General features: G+C 34.4%; 1 protein-coding gene across 9 annotated transcripts in view; it reads left to right on the top strand.

Annotated features, from left to right (window-relative positions):
* The window catches only part of BBS9 (Bardet-Biedl syndrome 9), a 326,477-nt gene that overhangs the window by 63,500 nt on the left and 238,229 nt on the right, over positions 1-24,748 (top strand). For 8 of the 9 annotated variants that reach the window (XM_075493494.1, XM_075493495.1, XM_075493493.1 and 5 more), the window contains 7 exons: positions 8,910-9,091; positions 12,483-12,559; positions 14,863-14,916; positions 17,244-17,346; positions 18,315-18,419; positions 20,541-20,555; positions 24,305-24,445. In XM_075493494.1, the coding sequence (XP_075349609.1) occupies positions 8,910-9,091; positions 12,483-12,559; positions 14,863-14,916; positions 17,244-17,346; positions 18,315-18,419; positions 20,541-20,555; positions 24,305-24,445 (677 nt within the window). The remainder of the gene's footprint in view (positions 1-8,909; positions 9,092-12,482; positions 12,560-14,862; positions 14,917-17,243; positions 17,347-18,314; positions 18,420-20,540; positions 20,556-24,304; positions 24,446-24,748) is intronic. The other variant, XM_075493497.1, reaches the window with a different exon arrangement.

Below are 24,748 nucleotides of genomic sequence, written 5' to 3'. Positions count from 1 at the left end.
GTCTGATATGCCACGTTTGAACTGTCAGTGTTATTTTTGGCCTTGGCTCTTTGAGGACTGTATGAGCAACTATGAATGCCTGCAAAAAAATTCCTGATGCTTTAACCCTAAGTTCAAAAGAATATGTGAGGAAGGGTTGCGTGGTTTTTATGGATTAGTAGCTTACTCTGTATTCCAGTACTCTGTTCCTGTCCAGTCTCTCCTATTATTCTGCAGCTTGACTGCAAGGCTGAAAAGTAGTGCTCTGGTGACTGTGACCAATAGAGATTGTCCATACACTACCTCCAGTGCACTTTAAGCATAAGCCAAGTGATATGTGCTGCTGCTGCTGCACTGCTAATCAGTTTACATTTTGAAGGGGAATGCAATACTGAAAGAGACATTTATTGTGTTTATTGCATTTAAAAACAATCCCATCTTTACCCCCATACTAAACAATGAAGAATTTTACAGTTATTGGAGCATACATCCATGGAGAGAATCACTTTTTTGCCTTCTAGAAAAATGCTTAATACAATACCCCTTTTGGATTTTCTGATTTGTTAGTATTTCATAATATTAGAATGACTAGTAAGAAATGTAAATTTACAAATAAGTAAATACTTATTTGTCTGATGAGTTATAAAGTCCCTGAAGACTGTTGTTCACTGGCTTCATAGAACCAAGACTTGTCTTCTGTATATGAGTAATAGGTTGAGCCTAGCATAATTAACATGCTTGTAACTTCATGGCACTTTATCTGACTAAGTTTACATATAAAGTCTCAGATTCAGCAACCTGTCTCCGTAAAGAAGAGAACACAAGCTAGTGTTTAAATTCTTTCGTTTGACACAGGATTAATTGCCAGATTTGAACTCATATGTAGTCCAACAGACTGATCAGTTCAATTTAAATGAGGTACGTGAATCAAAGGCTTGGAGTTCAGAATTCTGGTGTATAGCTAGTGGTTGAAAATGTGCTTTATGAAGTTTTAGCTTCCAGTATTTTTTAAAGAAAATTAAAATCTGCGATCAATTTGCAAGTGAGAAAATATTGGTCTGGTCCAAATATGAACTTGAAATTAAAACTTGTTCTGTGGCCCAGAATCATAGTACATTGGGTGGTTAGATGAACGTACTTTGTGTAGCTGGGCTCTCCAAACAGTAGAAAGGCAACAGGAACTGAATTTAACTGGAAGAAATATGAAGAATTATTGTAATTGAATTAAGTATATAAGGTGTAAAAGGGCAATCACGTACGGGGTAATAGTGGGTGGAGTCAAAATAAAACCCCTCTCATTGAATTTTTTAGTCGTCCAGATGGTTGAAAATACTTTGTTCTTCATTCCAGCCCATCTGTTATTCCTTATTATAACTGACATCACCACAGCTACCACAACTGTTAAAGAATCACCATATAAAAATGGCAAAACTTACATATAAAACCAGCAAAACTTAGCACTTATTACACAGTTTTATGGAAAGAAAAGTGCAGGAATCAAACTTTATAGTTTGTTGAAAGATTTTTCCTTTTTCTATATAGTAGTACTGTAATAGAAGCAATGCCAGTTATGACGCACAGTATGAACTGTTCAGTTATATACATGTATATATATAAATTTTTATTTGAGTGCTCTGTAAGAATGTTGCCTGATCTGAGAAGTTACATGCAGAGAATTCTAGAATCTTTCTACTTAATTGTAATTGCATTTTAAAGAAAAGTTTTTTAAGAAAAAAAATATTGCATTTGTTTTTCATCACTAAATTGCCAGTGGATTGTCGAGAGATGGCAGTACAAAATATTACCCTTTTTAAAGGTCTTTTGAAGAGATAATTTTAATGTGTATAGCTTAGCCACAAAATATGAATGTGATTGTATTTCTTTTACCTTAGTAGGATTCTGATCGCACAGAAGACGTAGATGTGCCAAACAGTATGTCCAGCATATACTATGATTCATGACTGGGCTTTCTAGGAATTTAGTTTCAAATGGTATTTACTGTATGATATTAAGAACATGCCCATATTGCCAGTTCTCCTAATTTTATTGCATGTCACTTATTTGCTTTTTCAAAAAGCCTACTCTTTATAGTCATATGGCTTTGTAAGGGTTTCAGCTTTCTTTAAAATAACACTTAAAATATTCCTACCCTCATGATTCTAGAGAAAGCCTTGAAAGTGGAAATTCTAACTGCTCAAGAACAAGAAGGCAAGTAACTCCCCCATCTAGTATTTAAAATAAAATACTTGCTTTTAAACAAATAGGATGGTTTTTTTTTTTTTGCTAACCTGCAATTTCTCTGTACCTGTTGATATTGTGACAGAGTAGAATGTAACTGTAACAGGTTCTGAACTCAGTCTTGGAGTTGGGTATTGAGCAGTTGGCTGGAGTTTATGGATGTATTGTGACACTTGCTCTGCCCACGGAAGTGCTGGACATCCTGTTTGAAAAGCAGTTGTTATGAACAGGCTAAGGCTGTTGATTTTGAAGGTCTTGATTATTATGCTATTAACATGAAAGACATTTTTTCATATGAGAACCAGCAGGTGGGATATTTATGTTAAGCTATGGTGATGCAAGCCTGCTACCAATGCAGAGTGCCAGAGATGCTTTTAAAGAGCAGCTTTGCTCTTTACAAGACAGGGTGAAGGGACAATGAATAAGTATTGTTAAAAGTAACAGCATACACACTTTTTCCTGCCTGAAATGCTGGTGAATTTTGAAGCTTGCAGGAACATCGCTATCAAAATGTGAGGAGAAAGAGGTGGAAATTAATTTGAGTTGAATGTTTTTGAAGTTATGTGATTATTCAGTCCTTTCAGAATAAATCTGTGGTAAAGACACATCATGGCTATTCTTGTTAGCCTCTTTGTAGTCTGTGGGTAGTCTTAATTTTCCTCGTGTACTGTCTAATATTAGCTTGTATGGAGCCAACAGTTAAGAATAAGCTTTATCTAAACCAATAAACTTACTAGAGTGTAGATTTTATCAGAATAGCACCCTGCATCTCTATTGTTGGAAGAAGAGATGCTCCCAACAGTAGGAAGGAACCAGAAGAGGATGTTGTGCATGGAAGTCTGTCCCTCTGCATGCATTGTGAAATCTTAACTTGTTAAGATTCCCTTACATTTAAACTTTCAAGTTATTATACTAACCCTGTTAAAAAACACCTGCTTCATTTAACGTGATATGGTAGCTTTTAGGGCTCTCCTGTGTGAAAGCTGTGCTGCTTGGCTTACTCTCACAAGCCTTGTTGCGCTGCCCTGCAGGTGGCAGTAGTGGCCTGGCAGAAAAGACCCCTGACCCAAACTTTTGTGACTAGTGTTTGTTTTTAACTCGGCAGTAAAAGTTAAAAAAAAATAGTTTCCCTTGGTTTTTTTAATTTGGTTGTTTGGTGGAAGATGCTCTTTTTATTAGGTCGCTGGATGGCGTTTGGCCTTTTAGGCAAAGAGGCTTTTTCAAAGAGAAAACTACACAAGCTAAAGACTTGTCTGAATTTGTCATGCAGTAAGGCACTAGTTTGCTGTTTTGCTGTGTGGTGTCACCATGTAAAGGTGCTAGTGAAAACGTCTTCACTACCAAGTAGAGCATGAAACTACTATATAAGACCTGGAAGCTGGACAGTCCTTCAGGCATTCAAAATGGTAACACTCTGGCCAAATTCAGATGTTATTCAGTTCTGACTCTCAGTGGATTTCAGTGCTTATAAGAGGGGATAGGTGTTGACCTGTTGTTCGAGTCATAACTTCTCTTTTTTTAACTTCTTTTCCACTGGTTATCAAGATGAAATAATGTTTCATTTCTCTCTTCTTCTTACAGGTATTTCATAGTTTTTTAAACTAGATTTGTGCCTGGTATTCTGTTAAGATGAGCAATCCTAAACTATCACGCAAACGGGAAAGATGAAGAATGCTTTTCTGTAAAGCAACAGCACAAATTATTTGCCACTTAATGATATTCAATATTATTACAACTTGTTAAACAAGTATAATTGAACACTATATTTACATTATATGTTTGGATTCCCTCTGCAGAGTGTGCAAAGCATGTTAAATACATAATATAAATAGCCTTAAAATAATTTTAGTTTCTGAGAGCAAACAGATTATGTTTTCATGTTTAATAGCAGGACAGGGAAGTCTTGCACATACAAGTATTACTTTTGATGTAAAGTTGAACAAAGATTTTTTTTTTTTTTTTTTTTTTAATGAGGAAGGGGTTTTCAAAGGAGCCTGAGGGTGCTCCACAGATACCCAAAACCAGTTAAAAATTGGTGGTAGCTGGTACTGAGTCACACCAGATATACTTTAAATATTCAGCTGAAGGTCTGATTTTGGTGTGTGTAATAAGGGTAAGATGGGCTTTTGACTTTTACTCCCATTAGTTCATGTTAGAAAATTCTTATGGTTTATTACTCCTAGTCTGATCTTCCTTCAGCCTTTTATCAAATACTTCACACAGTTACAGCTAAAACGACATTGGAATGGTAGTGATACTTAGAACAAGTTGGGTTTTCAAAAGCACTAAACTAAAAAGTGCTATTGTAGTTATGCTCTTGCATATAAATACTTCAGAGGATGATAAAATGAGGAGAGAATTGGATTCAAAATGCTTGAGCACAATTCAGGAATTAGTTTCCTAATTTAGTAGTTTATAAATAATACATTATCAATAAGGGACTAAAAGTAGTATTGAGAACATCTTGTTTTCTAAAATCATTGATATGAGTAATATCAATTAAGAGTACTTTGGAAATTGAGGTAGTTTTATGTGCTATTATAATTATAAATAATTAAAGCTGTAAACAGTGTCAATAACCAGACCTTGTCCTAAGAGTTGTCCAAGGCTTAGCTTGTGTCATTCAAGTAGAACTCAGAATTACAGATTCAACTTCTAAGTCAATTGTTTGAGTGATCAGTTTGGTATTATATAACTGGAAACATGCAAAGCATTTTAATTTCTTCAAGAATTATGTTGTGAGCAATTTGTTTAGTAAGAGAAGACCTACAAAAAGCATATGCCATTATTATTACCCAGAATCCAATAAAAGATAGTTTTTCAAATTATTACCATATGTGTGTAGGAGTTGCTTTGTACTCTAAAGTTATTTTAGATACCAGAATAATTTGTTTCATACTTTGAGTTCCTCACTGTTAAAGTGTCCCCTTAGATTTGCTATTACTTTGACTATTGTGTGATATATAGTAAAAAAAAAAGTTTACAATAAAAGAAATTTAATAACTAATTGAAATTCCAGATTGTGTGCAAAATGTGCCAAATGAAGTAATGGTATTTGCAGGGATATTGTATGAGAGCAGTAGCTGTGGGGAAACTACTATAAAACTGTTAAATATGCTCCCCTTCCCCCTGCTGTCTTTAACCACTGTTATAAAAGCTTGAGAAAATAAAGCAATCTTGACCGGCTGACAAACATTCCAACAGAGAAATTAATGTATTATAAATCATATGTTGTAACTGGTTACCCATAATTTTCTTATTGTTTCTATTGATGTACAAATTAAATGGACAACTTTGACAAGGAAAGATTACTGAAAACGGCTTTTTTATGTTTATATATGTTTCATGTTGAACAATCTTCTTAGGACCCAGCAGAACAGTAACTGAAGCAAAGGAAAAGTGTCATTTGTAATGTTGCTTTCTTAAACCAATGCTTTTGTGTCTGAGCTAGTGCAGACTTAAAGGATGTCATGACTAACAAGAAAGCTGGTTGAAATGAGTTTATTTTAAGATGGAGTTTTTGAATGTGCATTCTGTAATGCTGACATAAACTCAGAAGTTAAGAAAAGTGTAATTTATATAGGAAAATCACCTCATTGATTTGAGTTGATTTCGTTTGAGAGACTGATTACCTGCAGATGACTGCCAGCTTAAAGCTACATAGGAAGGACTGTATTTACAAACCACTTTTGAATGTATTATACTTTAGTAGTATATCATCAAAGATTTATTGCTAACAGTATAGCTGTATTTCTTCATGCCCTTTCGATTTACATTCAGAAGTCCTCATGGATCTCTCCTTCTTAGCTTAACAGATTCATAGCCTTAGGAAAGAAATTTTAAGATGGCCCAAAGCCATTGCTGGAGAATTTTAGAAATTGTCTTGTTTTCAGGTGTCAGTTTTCTTTCTCCAGTTGTGGAACAAGCTCATGATGCAGTTTCTCTTGTTGTCCCTTTTTTTTTTAGCAACTTCATTATTTGCTGTAACTAAATAGCAAAGTGTGGAGCAGTGTATTTGGTAGCATGGTAGCATCTGCTTCAACAATATGCTTTTTTAAAGACTTTGTGCCCATGGCCAGTATGGCAAAGTTCTTTGCAAGCACTTGGCAGGCATTAAGCAAAGTCCTATACATTAGGTGTTACTTGCTTACCTTACCAAGACTGTGTTATGGTCCAAGTATTCACAATATCCTGTCTCCTTGTGTTATTTGTATACAGATCTCAGGGTTAGCCCAATGTATTTGTTCCATGTGCCATCCAGAATTCTGTAAATGTAGCACAGATGTGTGTTGTACAGAGCTTTTTGGACATAAGAAAACTAGGATGAGCAGTTCTGCATGTAATTCCAACAACAGACCTAGTCCTGACCAAGGAAACCAGCTGTAGTTGGCAACAAATATTCAAGCAGCCAGAGAAACCGGGACTCATGCTTAGTTCCACTTCCTCTCACTTTGGAGTGAGAGTTTACAATTTGTCAGAAATAACAGATGCAGACCCCAAGTTTACAGGTCACAAATAGGCCATCACATTAACAGGAAGGCTGCTAACATAGGTACTGTATATGTAAGTTGAAAATCAGTACTAAGTTTTCTACTTTATTTTCTTAAAGTATTTGTTGGGGAGACTTGGCATCTCCAGCCTTATTGTGCTCACAAAGACAGCTTCCTATTACAGTTTGCTTAGTTTTTGTAGTGAATGTTAATATACGTTAAAAATCGCGGTGGTATCCAGAAGCTTTTCTGTGGCAATAGGAACAGTATTCCCAAAAGAGAAGACTGTTTCTGTTTAACCTGAGCTTGTATAATAGATCAGGGGTACAGTGTGTTTTGAGTCCTGTTATGTGTGTTCTTTTCCAGAAGGCACTTAAGATTTGCATGTTCCACCTGCAGGGAACTAACTGGGGATACCTGTTATCCAAGACCAACCCCAACCACTTTCCATACATTCATAGTTCAACCAAGAGATTTATTCATTCACTGAGTAAAACTTACCTTCTGTAGAAAGAGAAAGCTCAAATGTATCTGCAACAACTACTTATTTGTGTAGTGTCCAGTGGGGTCATCATTTCTGTGTTCAGTTATAATGTAACTGTACAGAGTTCAGATGATCTCAGCTACAGCATAATTTTTCCAGAATATTTGATAGCAGTTGTGAAACCAATACTGGGATTGTGGCTTTAGTGTAAAAAGGCATTTTGGACTGTCCAATTGGATCATCAGTTATCAAAATTAATCCATGACACCAGTTTGCCTTCATAATTACTTATTACCCTGGAAATTTTTGGAATGAGGTTTCCTATCTGTGTGTATTGGAGCCATGCTACAAGTCAACATAGGAAACCAGAGAGTATTTTGGTTTTTTATATAGCTACCTGGTTTTTAATGAGGATTGCATTATACTCTTTAAATTGATGAGGAAGCACTTGAAAGGTATCAGCGTATGCAAATTAAAAGAATTTTTGTTAATTCTTTATGAATTGTAGCTTGAACACTTACATAAATGAAATGTTTGACATCAGTTTAATTAGTGGGATAGTGCATTAGGCTTTCTTTTCAAAAATAAGTTTTATATCTAAGAATTAAATTTGATCTGTCTTTGCTTTATATGACAGTTGTATTTGACAAAAAGGCAGTGTCTGCTATAAGATATTCTAAGTATGGAATAAGAGCAAATTATTGGCATGAATGTGTTACCTCATGATTATGAAAATAAATACAAGCTTTTAATTTAATTACGAGTAAGCATTTTAAAAAATAAAATGAAAGTTATCGTTCTCCTAACTTTTGCTCTTAACTTCTCTACTAGTCTTTCTTTACTGTTCAGTTCCTCTTCTGTTTAGGAATAACCCTTCAAGTTAAGCAAAATGTTAGCAGTACTCCCTGTTGTCTCATAATTTGTTAAATACTTTCCAAAATCTTGCATTTGCGTGGTACATGATCAGATAAGCAAAATGAGTGAGATTTTTGTAGGAATAAGTTCCATGAAGTACTGTTCCCTTGGGAGAAAAGAGACTATAGTGTAGCTAATAAAACACTCATTTGTATTGATCCAGAGCAGTGTAAGGGGAATCTTCTGGATCCATGTGGCTTCCTTGCAGAAAGATACTGCAGGGAAAAGCCAGCCAGGGTTTGAAGCCAGCACAGTAGCTGCAGTAGCAGCCAAAGAATGGGTTAGGGGTGCTACTGATGCCATCGAAGTCCTACTGCTGTTGTCACTGTGAACACGTTCCATCTGTTTGCGATTTTTTCTAATGGATTCCTTCCCTTACTTGGTGTTCCGTTTAGCTAATTCCTCTTCCTGCATACCAACCTGAATATCCATACTTCAAAAAACTTAAGTAACAATTTGTGACTAAAAAAGATTACAGCTGTACTGTATACTCAGCTTGTTTGTTCTGATCCTTTCCTTTACCTGTCTTGATTATACAGATTCTGAGATACTTGGGTGATGTTTTAGTCATCTGTCTAGCACAGATTGGTTCTTAGGTGTGATTGCAATAAGTGGGAGTAATATTAATAAACACATCTGAATTGAAGAATAAATACTGTTGTTTTCTTTTGGTCAAAGAATCTCATTGAAAACAGGAAGTTCTGTTATATTTGTAGATGGAACAGTAGAAGCAGCATAAATTCAATGTTACTGTGTCTATGATTCTTCCTCATTTCTTAATGAGCTTTATTTTTTTAATACAGAGACTTGAAGGGTGTTATAGTCACTCTGAGTGACAATGGGCATCTTCAGTGTTCCTACCTTGGAACTGATCCTTCACTCTTCCAGGCTCCTAGGGTTGATTCTAGGGAAATTAACTATGAAGAATTCGATGCTGAAATGAAAGAGCTTCAGAAAATCATCAAGGAGGCCACAAAAACACAAGGTATACCTCTTCGTTTTCTATAGTTGTACATACTTTTAACCACCTGACTTGCCTTTTAGCACTTTAAAATATTTTATTTTCATACTTTAACCATAGTTACATTTTGGTAGGAAATGTAATATTTAATAAAGTTTAGGTTTTAATAAAAAAATGTACAAACAAAATCCTAGACTGTAAGGCCCTTGGATACAGAGTCTTTTCTTTGTATTTTCATAATGCCTGTTGGAACTTTCAAGATATTTATGTCAGTTTGCCGATAATTCTTACTAGTGCAAGGGTTCAGAGAAAAAGCTGACAAGTGCGTGTACTACCCAAAGGAAAGAAAACTTAAGGAATTTCATAGCAACAGTCTGATATACTTAGGCTTCAGAGAGAGCAAAAGTATTGCCAAGTTCTGTTTTATTATTACAAATGGCTTCTTAAGTCATGCAATTAACAAAGAATGACTTTTGTTACAGCAACTTTTCTGTTGCTTTAACTTCTTTCAAAAATGATTGTATTTGAAGAACATAGTGAGAGATATCAAAACCCAAATAACTGATCATGATAAACTGGAATTTACATACATTGCTAATAACTTGCATTTATTTTGTTCAAGTAAGGGCACGTAATTTCTACAGAGATCCTTCAAAGTTTATGTTTTCATAACTGAGATTTTAAACAGTGTATGTGACTTGCACAGCGAATTGGAAGCATGTGATTTTACAGGAAACTATGGAAAAATCTTAGACAAATAGAAAGAACCAAATAAAATCTTTTCCTGATGATAGTTAGCATGTTCTTAAAATGCGCTAAAGAAATAGTCATGGCTTTCTGTGTGAAAAAGAGCAAAAAAGCTCACAGTTGAAATTCCTAGAAAATAAGAAATGATTTATCTGCAGTCGTGAGCTTGATTCTACAACGCAAAGATTTCTTTTTTGTAATTCTGTATAACTTTGTCCATTATGGTGATAGACTAATATAATTTTTTTAATTTTACAAATCCAGTAATTGTTTATTTAAGCATATAGATGTGGGTAAATTCTATTGATTTTTACCACAGCACTTCTTTATAAGTATTTGACAGTTTTGTCTGGCTATCATAACCAAAGGAAAGAAAAAACATGATGGAAGGAGTAAATCCATTTGAAGTGAATCAACATCTGTTTGCTAGTTTTAACATGTTGTGTGGAAGATGTAGAGAGAGAGAAAGAAAACATAGCTGTCCTTTATAACTTTTCTAATAACTCTCATGGTGTGATTGACAAGTTTACTGTGAATACTGTTGATCTTTTCCCCGTTATCTCTTCCTCTTAATTTTTTTTTTCTTCCTCAGTCTTTCTAACCTGATATAAGATGTTACAGTGGTGTTTTCAGATGAGTTTTTATGAATGCTCTTTTTGTTGTGGAGAGATGCTCTAATGATGTTGTGTTTGGCTTTAACTGGATGTAAAACTTGTGAGAAAAACTTTTTTACAACAAAACATTTTACTCATGAAGAATGCCTTTCAGTTTTGGATGTTTTGGCTTTGTTTCATTTTGGTTTTTTTCTTAGATCTTTAGCTAAGTCTTAAAATAACTGCTAATCATGTCTGGTTGAATACAAAACACTTTTGAACATTGGTCACCATTAAGTTACTCCTAAGCATGATCTTTAAAATGAGCCATTGACTTTTCTGTCTTTTGGATTCATGTTTGTGCAGTAAGAGCTTGTGTTGTTTTGAAAATATCTACCCTTATATGGAAATAATTCTTCTTTGTTTCATTTTGACTTCCAAACATGGAAGGTATTTAGAATTAGGTCATCATATAAAAAAAACTGAGAGTAGTTATTTCCATAAATGTCTTGTATTTCTGTCCAGTGCTGACCATTAAACTGTTGAACTTAAGCTGTTTTATACATTTTGAAGAATAAGGATTTACATTATAAACTGATGAAATATTTTAGCATCTTAACTGTTATATTAACTTAAATCTAATGTTACTTGCATCAGTCTGGATGACTTAAGTAATTAAACATAGGTGTTTTGGCTCAGTTTAATAGTAACAAAAAGCTGATACTTATATGTAAACTTTGGTTGCAATCTCTGTCCTATTTCTAATAGAAAAATGACTGTATGACAGAAGTTGCATCATAGTTTGCTTGAAGAAGCAACCTGAAGAGAAATGATTAAGAAGGGATTGAAAAGGAAGATATTTTCTTATCTGTACAAGTGGAATGGATTGTCCTGAGCTATGTGTAATTGGCAGAACCAGTTGTTTGCAATTGTGGCAGTATGAAACAGGCCTAGGCTTCTTTGGTAGGTGGTATTGGAGGAACATGTTTTGGTTTTGCTTTTTTTCCTTGTAGTAAAGGGAGGTATTTTTCTCTGAGCAGAAGAAAAGGAAAACTTATTTTCTGTCTTCATCAGAACCCTTGACCCTCTTGTTAGAAGGACATAATGTGCTGTCTACTAGTTCTGGGTTGTTTTCAGGACCCTATGTGTAATAAAATTCTTGCAGCTTTCTGAATGTGCTCATGCTCTCAATGATTCAATTAAGATGTTAATTTCCCCTTTACATTAAGTCTTTACTGTTTGTTACTTTAGGAACTATACATTTCCTGTTTGGGTTTTTCTTTTTCCAATACATTTAGTATTAAAAAATAGAAGTGCTTTTCAGAAAAACGCCAAATACCTTAGAGCTGGACTTCTGGACTCTTAAGAGAAGATTATGTAATTCCTTATGGTATTTAAGTGCCTAGCTTTTAATCCTTACAACTTTTTTTACCTATGTGTATCTGCGTAAGGTTTTATATCATGGATATAAATGAGTTCGTAGCATTCTTTGTCTTGTATGTTGACAGTCCTGGAAATCATCAGGTAATATATTGTAACCAAGCCCCATATAATGTTCTGTACATAAAACTTTCATATACCTTTTTATGCAGAGGAATTTCTAAAATCTATTTTAATTTTACACTATTAGGCACAGAATCTTTCTGTGTCTAATGTATTCATTATCAGATTATTTAGATGAAAGTGCCGTGAGATGTGTGGTGTGTATTTTGGAGATAGTTGTTTATTATAGGTGTGTTGGTATATGCATGTGAGGACAACAGTTTAAGAATTCCTTACAGTCCCTGAAGATCATGGATAGTAGGTGTAAAATCTTGTATAGAATGCATCTAAATCCTTTTTCATACATAAATCAGAAATCCAGAATGAGATCCAGGTTTAGGTTGTCTGTAGAAGTCTTATAAAATTGGGAAGTTTCTTTGTAAAAAATCATATGTATTGTTATTTTTTCCTTTACACTAGTAGGTGTAATGATGTAAGTCTGAAACTTGATGCTGTTGAAATTGTATTATTTTTAGAAATGTAGCTGGGTGTTTGTTAAAGGAGAGCTGATTTACTTTTTCTTTTTCTTTCAGATATTCTCCCCAAATCTGAAAAACACAGAGATCTAATTGTCACAGCAGAAGTTTCACCCAATTTGGATGCAGAATCTGTATGTACTTGTATAAAAAGGAAACTATTCTGCAAACATTGGTTTCATATATGAGTGAATAATGGTTGATCATGGGTAGTGATTTGTATTTGTGGGACTGAGCTTCTGCATAGCCCTCAGTTTTCTATCAATTGAAATGCACTTTTGTTAATGATTTTAACTAGAATTATTAAAATTATTTAGTATCTTGTGTCTGGGGACCTTCTTGGCTAAGCAAACATAAGTGAACGAGAACTTAGGATCTGAAATAACTTTGTAGTGGTGAGAATTTGTAATGGTGAGCAGTTAATAATATGGGGTGAAACAGTAGAAGTGTCACCCTGTGGATTTTTTAAAGATAGAATACATGAACCACTCAAAGATGCATTGTAAGAAATAATCTTTCTCTGGCAAGGCATCATTCAATATTCTCTGGTTTTGCAGCCTAGTTAGTTTATTAATCTTGTATACATACGTGGTTTGTAAGAATTAATTCAAATTAAGATTCAGGAGAGCTTATATTGTCTCTTAAAACTTTTCACTATAACAGTTCAGAACGTACTCATTGCACTAGAACATCTGTAATTAGTAATTTCTGGCCACTAATTTCTGCAAAACTGATTTGCAGGGCTACTTACTGCAAGGAGCTGCTTTTTAATACTTTTTAAAATATATATTTGATATATTTATTTAAACTCTGTTATTATTACTACTGCTACCTCTACTATTATTATTCCTTGATAAAGGGACTTCTTTATAATGTGTGCTAGTGTCCTAGCACTTGTCTGTGGAAAAAAGGACAGTGTGACATGGTCTTGGCTAGCTGCAATAATCTGCTCACAGCACTTAGAACTATTAGGTCCACAGAATGCTCTAATGCTGCTGTGCTTACTCGCTTAACCTTCCAGATGCAAATGGTCTGTTTCATATATAAGTAACTCAATATATCAATCGAGCCACAGCCTTGAATCTTTCCCAAGGCTGTCCATATATCTTAGTTTCCTGTGTGGTAGACTTTCCTGGGGGTTCCTTCAGTAGCCATCTAGAAAGGAAAAACCTGATAAGATACTTCATGGGGAAGGATCAGTACAGCAAATATGGAGACAATTTTAGGGCTTCTGCAGTGATTTTGGAAACTACAGGCTTGCAGATACTACTTCTGCACTTGTGAAAAGATTGAAATTGCAATGTGTGTGGTAAAAGCAAAGAGGATATAGATGTATTGAAATGGATTAGGTAAACAAGTGAAGGACTATTCTGGTTATTTAACACCACCTCCTGTGTATAGCCTCTGATCCAGGAAGTCCAGCTGATTTCTGAAAGCTGAATATGGTAAGGATCAATCTCTTTGCCCCCCTGCTATTGCTTCAGGGTCAACCACTGGTCACAAGAGACAGTGGGCATGACAAGCCAGTATGAAAGTAGCTATGTTTTTTTAACTGAAGAAGATACACAATGTACAAATGAAAGTCCTATTTCTACAACCCAGAGAGCCTACCAACTTCCTAACTTCTTAGGAACTTTGCAGATGTGGACCTTATATTGGCACATTGTGGTGAAAAGGAGGGTGGGTAGAGGACATCAGATTGTTCTTAATTTACTCTTTTATCATGAGAAGGTGTAAGTTCAAGTCAGTAATTTGGTATTATAGCAGAAGTGAAGTGTTTCTTTGAAATAAAATAGTTTAAACAAACAGGAACATTTTCCTAAACTGTAGGGACTGAGCTGTTGCAAAATGAAATATAAGCATAAAATAAGATATTAAAATAGACTGCAAGGTCAATAAGAATTCTGAATTAGATGGAATTGCCTATTGAAATAGAAATTAGCAGGAGTAGCAAGATGCCTGCTATAATTTTCTTTTGAAGTTCAAAATATATTTATGATTATAAGATAGTGTGTGATGATTTTATAGTACATACTATGGTGTGTATATAATATATTGGCAGATTGGAAATCACTTTTCCCTACTGAATAACAGAAGGTATTTTCAGAATTTAAATAAATATACAATGGAAAATAGTGTGCCAAACAAAACAGTTTCAAATATTCATATATACATCAGTGTATTAGTTTCTTATATACACAACATTCATGACCTTTTGCTATCCTTTTTGCAGGCAATTTCAAACAGAGGCTTTACATTTTCAGAAGGAACTCAGAAATGTATTTTGTGTATTTTAATCTGTCATAGGAATGATAAGTCCTTTACCGTTAATTCCCTGCTTACCAAGTTGATGGTGGGAAAGTAATATTGCATTCATTGTGTTCACTCATTCATGTGTAACATTGAATTTATTCTGTTTTCATCTTCTTCTTCACAGCAAGCCATTGACAGTGAGCTAAAAGCAGAGGCAGTACCATCAGTCACAGTAAAGGTACTGTGCCTAACTCAAACAGTAGCATTCAAATAGTGGTGGCAAATTTTAACAAACCTGTCACTTTCTGTGTATTTCACTGAAATAATGAAAATCAGTAGAATTTGAAATGCAATATGTACTTAATTCTTTTTCTCCTTAGTATGACAAGGTGTCATTCTAGCAAGCCTTCTGCTGAAGTCAGAAAGTGATTGGAGTTTTATTTTTGATAGGCTTATCAAGAAGCAGACGGAAAAACATTATTAGGATGGAATGAAGTTGGTTTTGAAGTTATAAGAATAATTTTTCCAACACTTTTCAAAGGGAATAAATGTTTGGTTACTCAAAATGTGGTTTGTTACCTTCAGCAGCCTTTTTAGTTGTCAATAAACAAAAATAGACTTTCTTTTGTAAAAAGACTTTCACAGCTTTTGCTAGTGAAAAAAAAAATGCTGGGAAAATCTAATTTGAAAATTGACATCATTGCAGTCCTCCATGAGAGTTGCTGCCTGTAACTGATTCTAAAGAAAGTGTGAGTGTGTGTGTGCGTGTGCACACAGATCTCAGATCTACATGTGTGTGGAAGTGTAGTTTCTCCTCACTATTGCCTGAAAAGCATCATGATTTTTATTTCTGAATTTGGCAGGATCCTCTAGGAGTATCAGTGGAGCCTTATTTTTGAGAAGCTTGCAAGTTCTCCCTCTGTCTTGAGTGAAAAGTTCAGAGGGTAACTGGACTGTTTATTGAACCAGATTCCCTTACCCTAGTGTGGTTTAGTTGTACTTGGTCCAACATCTTGCTCTGCATTTTTAAATGCTGAAATGATACAGGATAAAATCCCAATCCTGATAAAGTCTGTGACAGTTTTGCTGTCACAGATGTTCAAAGAAGTTCAGATGAATGGCATTAGACTTTGAATCATGTTACTAATGAGTATTAGTTGGCCATTGTAACGGTGGTTGTTGTACCCAAAAAATCTGCAGGCAATGCATTGTGCTCTCAAAAAACTTCCAGAATTTGACACTTATTTTTATATTAAAAACTTAATTTTTAAATTTAATTTAGCACCAATGACAGACCTGTCAGAAAAGTTTTAATAAAATCAGATACTTTTGCCAAAAATTTCTGGATAAGAGGATTCTTCACTTCAGGCTCCTATATGCAGCAGAAAGCCAAACATGATTGAGAAATGCACTGAAGTAGCGTTTGCCAGTAACTTTAAATGTCACTCTCTTGATTACAAATTCTGAAGTGTGCATTCTCATGTCTGCATATTTTTAGCTCATTTAATTGGCATAACATCTGTAAGGCTATTGATTCCATCTTCATTGTTCATCTTATTGAGATTCCGGCTTCAGAAAATGGGGCGAAGTTTACCTGATGTATGTACAGAGGTAGATGTGATCCTTCCTTGCTAGCGTTAATAGTGATGGATTATCTGAGGGCCTGTTTGCAGCCCAAATGTATTGTTAAACCAAAATAAATGTTGATGTTAATTGTGTTAAAGTAGTCAAACTTCCTAACACTTGAGTCATTTTATAACTAATAATATTTTCCTAAACTGATTTAACCTGGCTGTAGTGAGCTCCTTGGTAGACCAGCAATACAAAACAGGTGATAATAGACAGCAGATATGGTCTGTGCATATGCAGGCCACATTCAGATCTCAGTCACCACTATACTTTCACTTTAGATCTGATGTAAGGACATTCTTTTGATATCCATTGGTTTTGCAGAGAAATAACTGCCTACCATAGAAGCAACCAGAGCCACTCCAGGTTTATGGTTAGGTCAGCTCTCATAATCTAGAGTTGTAGTTGTGTTGGGTATCCTGTATATTGAATTTTAAAATTTGTTTGGAGTAAAAAAATCAAGTAGAACTTGACTCTGAAGTTATTCAGAAGACTATGAATTGCTCTTTGCAGTTAAAGAAAAGATTTTCTTTTGTTAGCTTTGTTTTTATTCTTTTTTTTTTTACTTTAGTCACCTAAAAGAGGCAACATATTATGTTTATTTACATTAGAACAAACACACATGACACTTGCAAAATATTAACATTTTAATTAACACTTTAGCATTAGTTTGTCTTGGGTTAAAATTACAAAGAACATGAGAAATCCCTCAGTTTTTTGTAGCCTTTCAAGTTATTGTGTTCCATTATTGGCTGTAAGTAAATAATAGTAAAAGGCAAATACTGGTTTTGAAGTTGAAATTTGAAGTTCTTAAACATTGTTGCTGAATTGCTCTTTGCAGGTTTTTCATATCTTTTGCTGGTTATGTTTGTTTTCTGCCATACAGAGATTAATTTGTTGCTTCCTTTAAATGCTTCTGTATGTCGCTTGATTTAGATAACAATACAGAGCAGAGTGACTGCGCAGAAACCAAACCTGGCAGTATGTGTACAAGCTCCATTAGCAGTGACCTGTGACCAGTTCATCTTTGATGATTTAGGTAAATTATTATAGTACCATTACAGGTATTGTATCATATTACTTCTTATGAGGATGTTTGAAAGGTATAGTCCAGCCTCCATCGAGTGCTTTATTGCAGATATACTGCAGTTAAAGCAATTACAAATTTGCCTTGCCTGCACTCCGCAGTTTCTAGATACTGTTTGGTGGAGGAAGACAAAGTAGAAAGGAATGGAGTTGCTTCCTTTATTACGGTATGATGCATGGCAGGTGAGGAGATGCAGGGTGGCAGCTTCATGATGGAGGGGAAAAAAAAAAAATCAGTTATTCTGTGGTACTTTTGCTGGGGCATTTTGTTTTGCTGGCAATTCTGTCTGTGTAGAAATGGCACTAAAAGCAGGGACAGAAATCTTCTTTACCTGTGGACAGTCTAACATATGTTCCCAACTTAGCATCAACTGGTTGGTGATTCTAGCCTTTTTCCAACTCTGTTGATAAGGCTGCAGGTGGGATTGCCTTGAAGACTAAGTGAAGCTGAAGACCAGAGAAGTGTGTCCTGCTGCCTCAGTTGGGACTGTCAAAAATGACACTTCATTTTTCCTCTGAAGTGTGCAGTAATGGTCCCTATTGAAACAGGGATTTACTGACTGCTGCTCTCATCTGAAAGGACAGTTCTATGTTATCTCAACATGTGACAGGAGCAAAGGGCTGATGGCTTTGTAAAATATTAAAATCACAATATAAAACTGCATTTGTTTTGATATTCTCTGTCTTCAGTGTGCTGAATTGTTTTATTGGTTATGCTTCAAGATAGTTATAATTTGGAGAGACTAGTTTGCCTTTTACAAATTACGGATTTAAAAAAAAACATGTCCAGTGATTTGATAAAGGTGAACTGATGGGAACAACTATCATAATTTAGTAGAATATTTCCCAAAGTGCTAGAAAATGTGTTGCTTTTTCATTTGGATGTTCCTATTACTTGATTTAATTTTGTATTGTTTTTAGAACCAGATTCATCTGAAACCGTGGTCCTGTCTGTCTTTTTGAAGGGGAATTGTTCTCCATCAGAGCTAGAAGGAAATTGTGTGGTTTCATATAACACACCAACAGGTAAGCCACTGGAGATTTCAAATTGATTTGCCTTTTTTGGGGTCTTTTTCTTTATGTATTTCTTACAAATGTTCTTTTGAAATATATTGAAGGCAGTAGTAATTAAAGAAATAGATCAGAAATGTATCAGAGTCTAGTCTTCAGTTTTAGTTAATATTTTATGTGGCATCATTAAGTTACGTAATTGGTCTTATAGAGGTAAAATCATATACTTATGGCTTGGGAAGCTGTACAAGTTTTCCCACCCTGTCCTATCAATTTGCTTCTGTTCTGCTCTTTAAGGGACTGCCTCTTGGAGTGAGAAGTTAATTACATCTTCATGACTGTTCAGCCTTCTGGGCTGCCAACAAATGTGACAATAACTGCCTCCTCACAGAGGAGAAAATTTGATTAAGCATTGGGAGTGATTATTCCTCACTTTCCTTTTAACTGTTGAACATATTCATTCTAAACAAATAAACTAACCCAAAGGAATAGAAACTAAGTCATTCTGTTTTATAATGCCCTAATGACCCTAGTGATAGAATATGTAAATTTACCCTGCTATCCATAACTGAAGACTGATTAGCTTAGTTTTCTGTACACAGCCTTGTGAATGTGTCAGGCTCCTGAGAAACTATATTTAGGCAGGACTTCCATGTTAAGTTAGATGCAGCATAAACCAGTTTAAGCTGTCTGTTTTTCACTTCTCACTGCTTGGATTTGCTCCTGCACCTCCTTCCCTGTTGTGCTCACACAATCAACAGTTATTTCTCAGCCAGATTTGCTGATTTGGTTCACCTTGCAAACACAGAGCTGTGCCAGCACAAAGGGAAAGGTGACATGGAGTAGACTGGCATCAAAGAAATGCACGTGGAGTTAGGACTTCTGTGGAGGGTGGTGGTCTTCAGTACCTTATGCTATGTAGACACTTTTATTTATGCATTTACTTCACATCACTTCTCACTTGAAACATTGTGTTTATGATGATAGTCTAGGCTGTGTGATGATTGAAATGTTTATTTCTAGACAAAACTGAAACTGTTTTTAAAGAACTTGATCTTATCCTCTTTAGACAAGGCTTGCAGATATATGCAGAGGGTGGGAGAGAAAAGGATGCTCCTCCCTTTTTCTTGAGAGCCTGCACAAACAGTTTGTACAACTTCAGTCCCTCTGTATTGTGACGCTGACCACTTATTCCTTGTGAATGAGATGCTGTACCTTCATAAGTGTCCCAGTTAGTGATGTGGCTTTAGACAGGTTTTGTGGTATGACTGTATAGGTAGTATACTTTTGAGTATCTTGAATCCTCTGATTTTGAAAGCTTGCTTTTTGTTTTGCTGGTCTTGCTTCTGTGATTTTGCTTTGCAAGACCAGACTATCAAACTTAAAGGGTATTTCTCACTGGCAAAGGAATGTATTATTTCTTTCAGGTGATATTAATTAAACTTACACTTATATTTTAGATATTAGGTTGGATTTTGCAAGCCTTTTGGTTAGGGAAGTAAAGAAATCTTGTGTCTTAAGTATTTTTGATTGTTTATATGCAATTAAAAAAAAAATCCCCAGAAGACATGACATCTAACAGAATTAGGGAACTGTAGAAGAAATTTTAAAAACTTGCCTTTAATGGTAGAATTTGGAAGACTTCTAAGTAAAGGAGCATAATTAAGATCTTGCTAAATTTTTGCATATTCATTTAAATTACTAAGTTGGGATAATTCTATTCAATTACATACAAATACTAGTGTTACTTGTACAAGGCAATCAAATCCTTAAGTGTAATATACTAGTAAACAAAAATTAAGTGCCTTTGTGACTTCATTTTATGTGAATAGAGACTTTTTCCTGTTTTGTTTTTTAAGATATCCATATTTGTGGCCAAATCAGTCTTCATTGTATCTCTGTGGGATTCATTCAGCTGAAGGTTAATGAGTCACTCAGTTGGATGGGATTGCACTATTGATGAATGTGGTCTCATGTTTGTTTTTTGGCTAGTATTATGTCCATATGTATTTTCTACTTAACGAATGTAGCTTAAGTTTTTTAAAACCTGTTACTACATTTCCTTGTTTTCTTGTTTGAGTAGCATCTTATGTATTCTTTTTTTTTTCTTTTGTCCCATTGCTGGTTATACGGTAGAGCTCAATCCTGAAGGTGAGTGAATGGAAAAAATGCAAAGTTTGAGTGGTTTCATGAGTGACAGCATATGCTAAATAAAGCAGATTTGGAAGGGAGCTGTTATTTTACCTATTATTTCTGTAAGTTCTTATTATCCTTGCTTTGATGCTATGGAAGTGTGAATATTTGAGAAAATTGAAAGTAAATGAGGCTTCGACATAAGATGACAATTACCCATGGGGAAAATAGAAAGTAGTAAAGACATTTATTGGTGAAGTATATTGTACTTTCTTATATATAACATAGGACTTCTGCAAAGTATTAAGTGCCTTGTGCATTGAGATTGGAAATGGAAAACACAATTGTGTGTTCTTTCTTTACCATATTTTTAGCTATTTTTTTTCAAGTTTCCTCAAGAATTTAGGCAGCTAAATTATAGCTTTTTTGGTGCAACTGAAACAGCTATTAAGGACTGGTAGCTAATCATATGCTGTTTGGACTGAGTAGCTCCGAGAATGATGTCACTTAACATCTCTTCATTCCAATTCGTATGGGAAACATCTTATTCAAGGCTAAAAGGCTGCTTTCTAACTGAGAATACCATCAGTCCAAAACTTAGCTGTGATTGTGGTAGATACAATACTTGCAGAAGGTACAATTAAAAGACAAAACAGGACTGGAAAGTTAGCTTATGTATAGGTAGACTAAAAAGAGAGAAGGGTAGTTTTGCAATGTAGTTGCGTACATGTATTGAAAGGATACAGTCCTTGTAGGAGATATTTTACTAACTTTAGAAATATATATTAAATACAAATTCCCTCATGTTTTGGGGAGGGAAAGAAGTTGCTTGTCCTAGATTTAGGTATCAACTGAAAGGGTGTTTTCATTTTTGCAGTTTTCCTAAACAGAAATTATACATATAGATGTATGTATATTTGAGTCTTGTTTTTCAATACTTATGCTCTTACGAGCGTACTAAGTCAAGTAAGAAAGTAGATAACTGTGTTAATGGTTCCCTTCCTTTTCTGTTTTCTGGATATTTCAGGGGACCTTGAGGTGCCGTACAGGAAATAAATGCTTGAACTATCTCAATAAAATACTACTCTTGGCAAGGATAGCTATCACCATGTGGCAGATTTTTGCTATACAAAGTAATTTTAAAAATTATTAAAAAATAGAGTAAATATATAAATAAACTATATTAAAAACTGCATATGATTTGAAAGGGTAACATTCGAAAAATGAAGATTTAGATTTTGTTTTAAGAAATTTCTAGTCAAGATGAAAACCTGATGCTGAAGGGAATATTGTGGAGCACAATAAACTTTGTAGAATTATCTGCGACAAAATTTATTTGGGTTACTGTGAGGTGCACTGGACTAGTTAAATTCAGGGTCATCGATATGAGCAAAAGCATAAATTCTCTGAATATTTAACATCCTAAATTAGAGATCTGAGCTTTAATGTTTTTTATCATGTACATCAATGTTATGTTTCAAATATAATTAATATGAATGCATGAGTAATTTGGAAGTTAAATTGTAACTAAAGTGCATGTAACTTTTATTATTTTTATCAGGTAAGTGTATAGTATGCCTTTAAATAGCAGTAACTTATGAGATAATGTTACAAAATTTCTGTTGTGTTTCAGATTAGAAGAGAATCTGAATTTTTTTTCACGTTTTTTCTTTATTACAGTGCTAAAATTGTATCTCATGCAATGTATCACAACTCTAGATGAAATGAGATGTATTACTAGACATGACACCAAAGGATTGAGGAAGTTCTGGCTCCCACAGTTTGCTACTGCTTTGTGTTTCTTTACTGTCACTTAAAATTCTTAAATATTCTGAAAGCATTTCCCAGCAAGAGGTTTTCACTGTAGTGATAAATTTTCTTGGAGCTTTTTGGTTTGGTTTTCTTATATATAGTTGTTTTGGACTCATCAACTAGAAATCTTGCCAGTCCCCTCCCAAAGCCAGGTACTATTTGATTTAGTTTTGACTTGACCTTTGTCTGAAATATTGAAAAATTATGTTTATGATGAGGCAGACTATCTAGGAAAAGCTGGTTTGAAACAAAAGAAAAACATCTTGTTTTAAGTATGAAAATATTTCAAAATCTTTTTGGCTAGTTTTGTGACTAATTTTTTCCTGTTGATAAGTCTCCATATCTAAGTTCAATAGTAAGATGTTTGTGTTATGTTGTTATCAAGAAAAGATTTTAATTTTCCCATTAGATGATGAAGATACAGTTGAGTGAATCATTCTGAAATGTCATGGGTTTATTGTCAAGTATTTTTTTCAGGAATTTTCCTTGGAACGCAGTGATATCCTAGTTTTGAGGACCCATCTTAAGCTTTCTGCTCGTTTTACACTGATTTTGGTTTTTAGAAGCTCTTGCAGAATAGTTACTTGGAGGCATTATCAGCCAGCCAAAAGACCTAATGAACTGACAATGAGAGGGATGAATCTGAGCCTTCTAGTAACATTTTTCCCCTGAGATGAGCCTTAGAAATAATTTTTCATTGCAAGAGATCGGCAAAGCAGCAAACAAACAAAATTGTCAGCAAAAAGGGTTGCTTGGATGACTATTAAATGGTTGAGCTCTATTTTTATGCTGACCTGCTAAGCTTACATGACTGATAACCTCTGTGTAGCTATCACTTTCATGACTTTTCTGTCTCCATATAATCCTTGACAGTAACTTACTTTATTCTCTCTAAAAATGTACTTTGTTAAATTCTGCTGAGGTGAGCGTTGGGGTTAATGTTTGAGTTTCATGGGTTATTTGAGAGAGAATGAGTGATTGTTGCTATGACATTAATACTAGTCTCAATAAGATGAGTATTGGTGCCTATAGTGGTCTGTACCCAAACAAAACAAGGTTTCCCTGTTATCTGCTTCATCAAAAAATCCTCCTCAAAAAACCCATAATCTGGCTGTCCAAAAGAGCAAGAACTCCGTATTTCATAGCAACTAGCACTTTTACCTTTCACATAGAACATACTGGGCAATTTCTGACATGCCAGCAATTTTAAACAATGTTTATATTTGAGCAAATTTTTGACACATTCTAATGAACATGTTTTCTAGGTGTTATTGTTAAAACTTCCTCTTTTCTCTTGCACCATTCTGATAAAATTGCATATGATATTAGATGCCAATACCAAAGGGAGTAGCCAGTTTGTTCTACAGTTCTGTTTTATTATGATGCAATGAGTTGAAAGATAGACTTTAACATACCTTTGGGTAATAATCTCTTATTAGATAATTTTTTTTTTAAGCCACAAACCTCTGACAGATGATATGAAGGTTGCATAGATGTTATTTAAGAGTATAAAAAAAAAGAGTAAATGTGTTCTTAAACAGGATTTAGTTTGTGATATTATTCCTGAGGAAAATGTACATGCTTCAGTTTTGTGTTCGAAGCATCAGTTGTCTATGTTAAGGTAGAATTGTTTGTCTAGAGCATTAAATAAAATGTTAATCTTCATTGCATGTTAATTGATATAAATACAGGTATGCAGTGGATTTGTCTAATAACTCTTGCTTTCCCATTCAGTTGAAAATGTTTACTTGAAAAGGTAATTAAAAGTATTCAAATGAAAAGGTATTTCAGGTGGAAAATTTAACAAAAATTGAGAATTTTACATAGTTTTTGTTTTAACGTATTCCTTAATCACATTAAAAATATCTTGTTATACCTCTTTGAGGACAGCAGTATGAAGTGTCTTATATTCAGAATATGGATATAAAAGACAAATCTGTGTTCTTTCATTTTAGGAATACTGAAAGTTGCACAGTGTAACTTCAGGCTGCCTTTGCGGTTAATTTGCTTTCCAGCTCAACCTTCAAAAGCAGCAAATCACAAGCTAACTATTGATACCAATAAACCTCCCATCAGTTTTCTCACCATTTTTTCAGGTAGGTTTTAAAATATGTCTATAATAGGATATGTGTTAGGAACTCCAACAGGAATTGTTTGTCCATGTGAAGTAATGAGGTAATTAACAAAACTAATGTTAGAATGTTTAAAAAGTATATTTTGAAAGAAATGGTGGCATAATATTTCGATAATAATCCACCTGGGCTAGTATATCTGTCTCTGGTAAAACTGCAGTTTTCTTTACACAGTGGGCATGATATAGATCTAATTTTTATGTATCCAGAAAATAATTTTATATAAAATTGCATCAGTGGTGTTGTAATGAGGAAAATGGGTATTCA

Source organism: Mycteria americana, chromosome 2 (assembly GCF_035582795.1).
Source record: "Mycteria americana isolate JAX WOST 10 ecotype Jacksonville Zoo and Gardens chromosome 2, USCA_MyAme_1.0, whole genome shotgun sequence".
NCBI classification, from domain to species: Eukaryota; Metazoa; Chordata; class Aves; order Ciconiiformes; family Ciconiidae; genus Mycteria; species Mycteria americana.
Note: the sequence above shows the minus strand (reverse complement) of the source record. Positions and strands in the feature narration are given on the sequence as shown.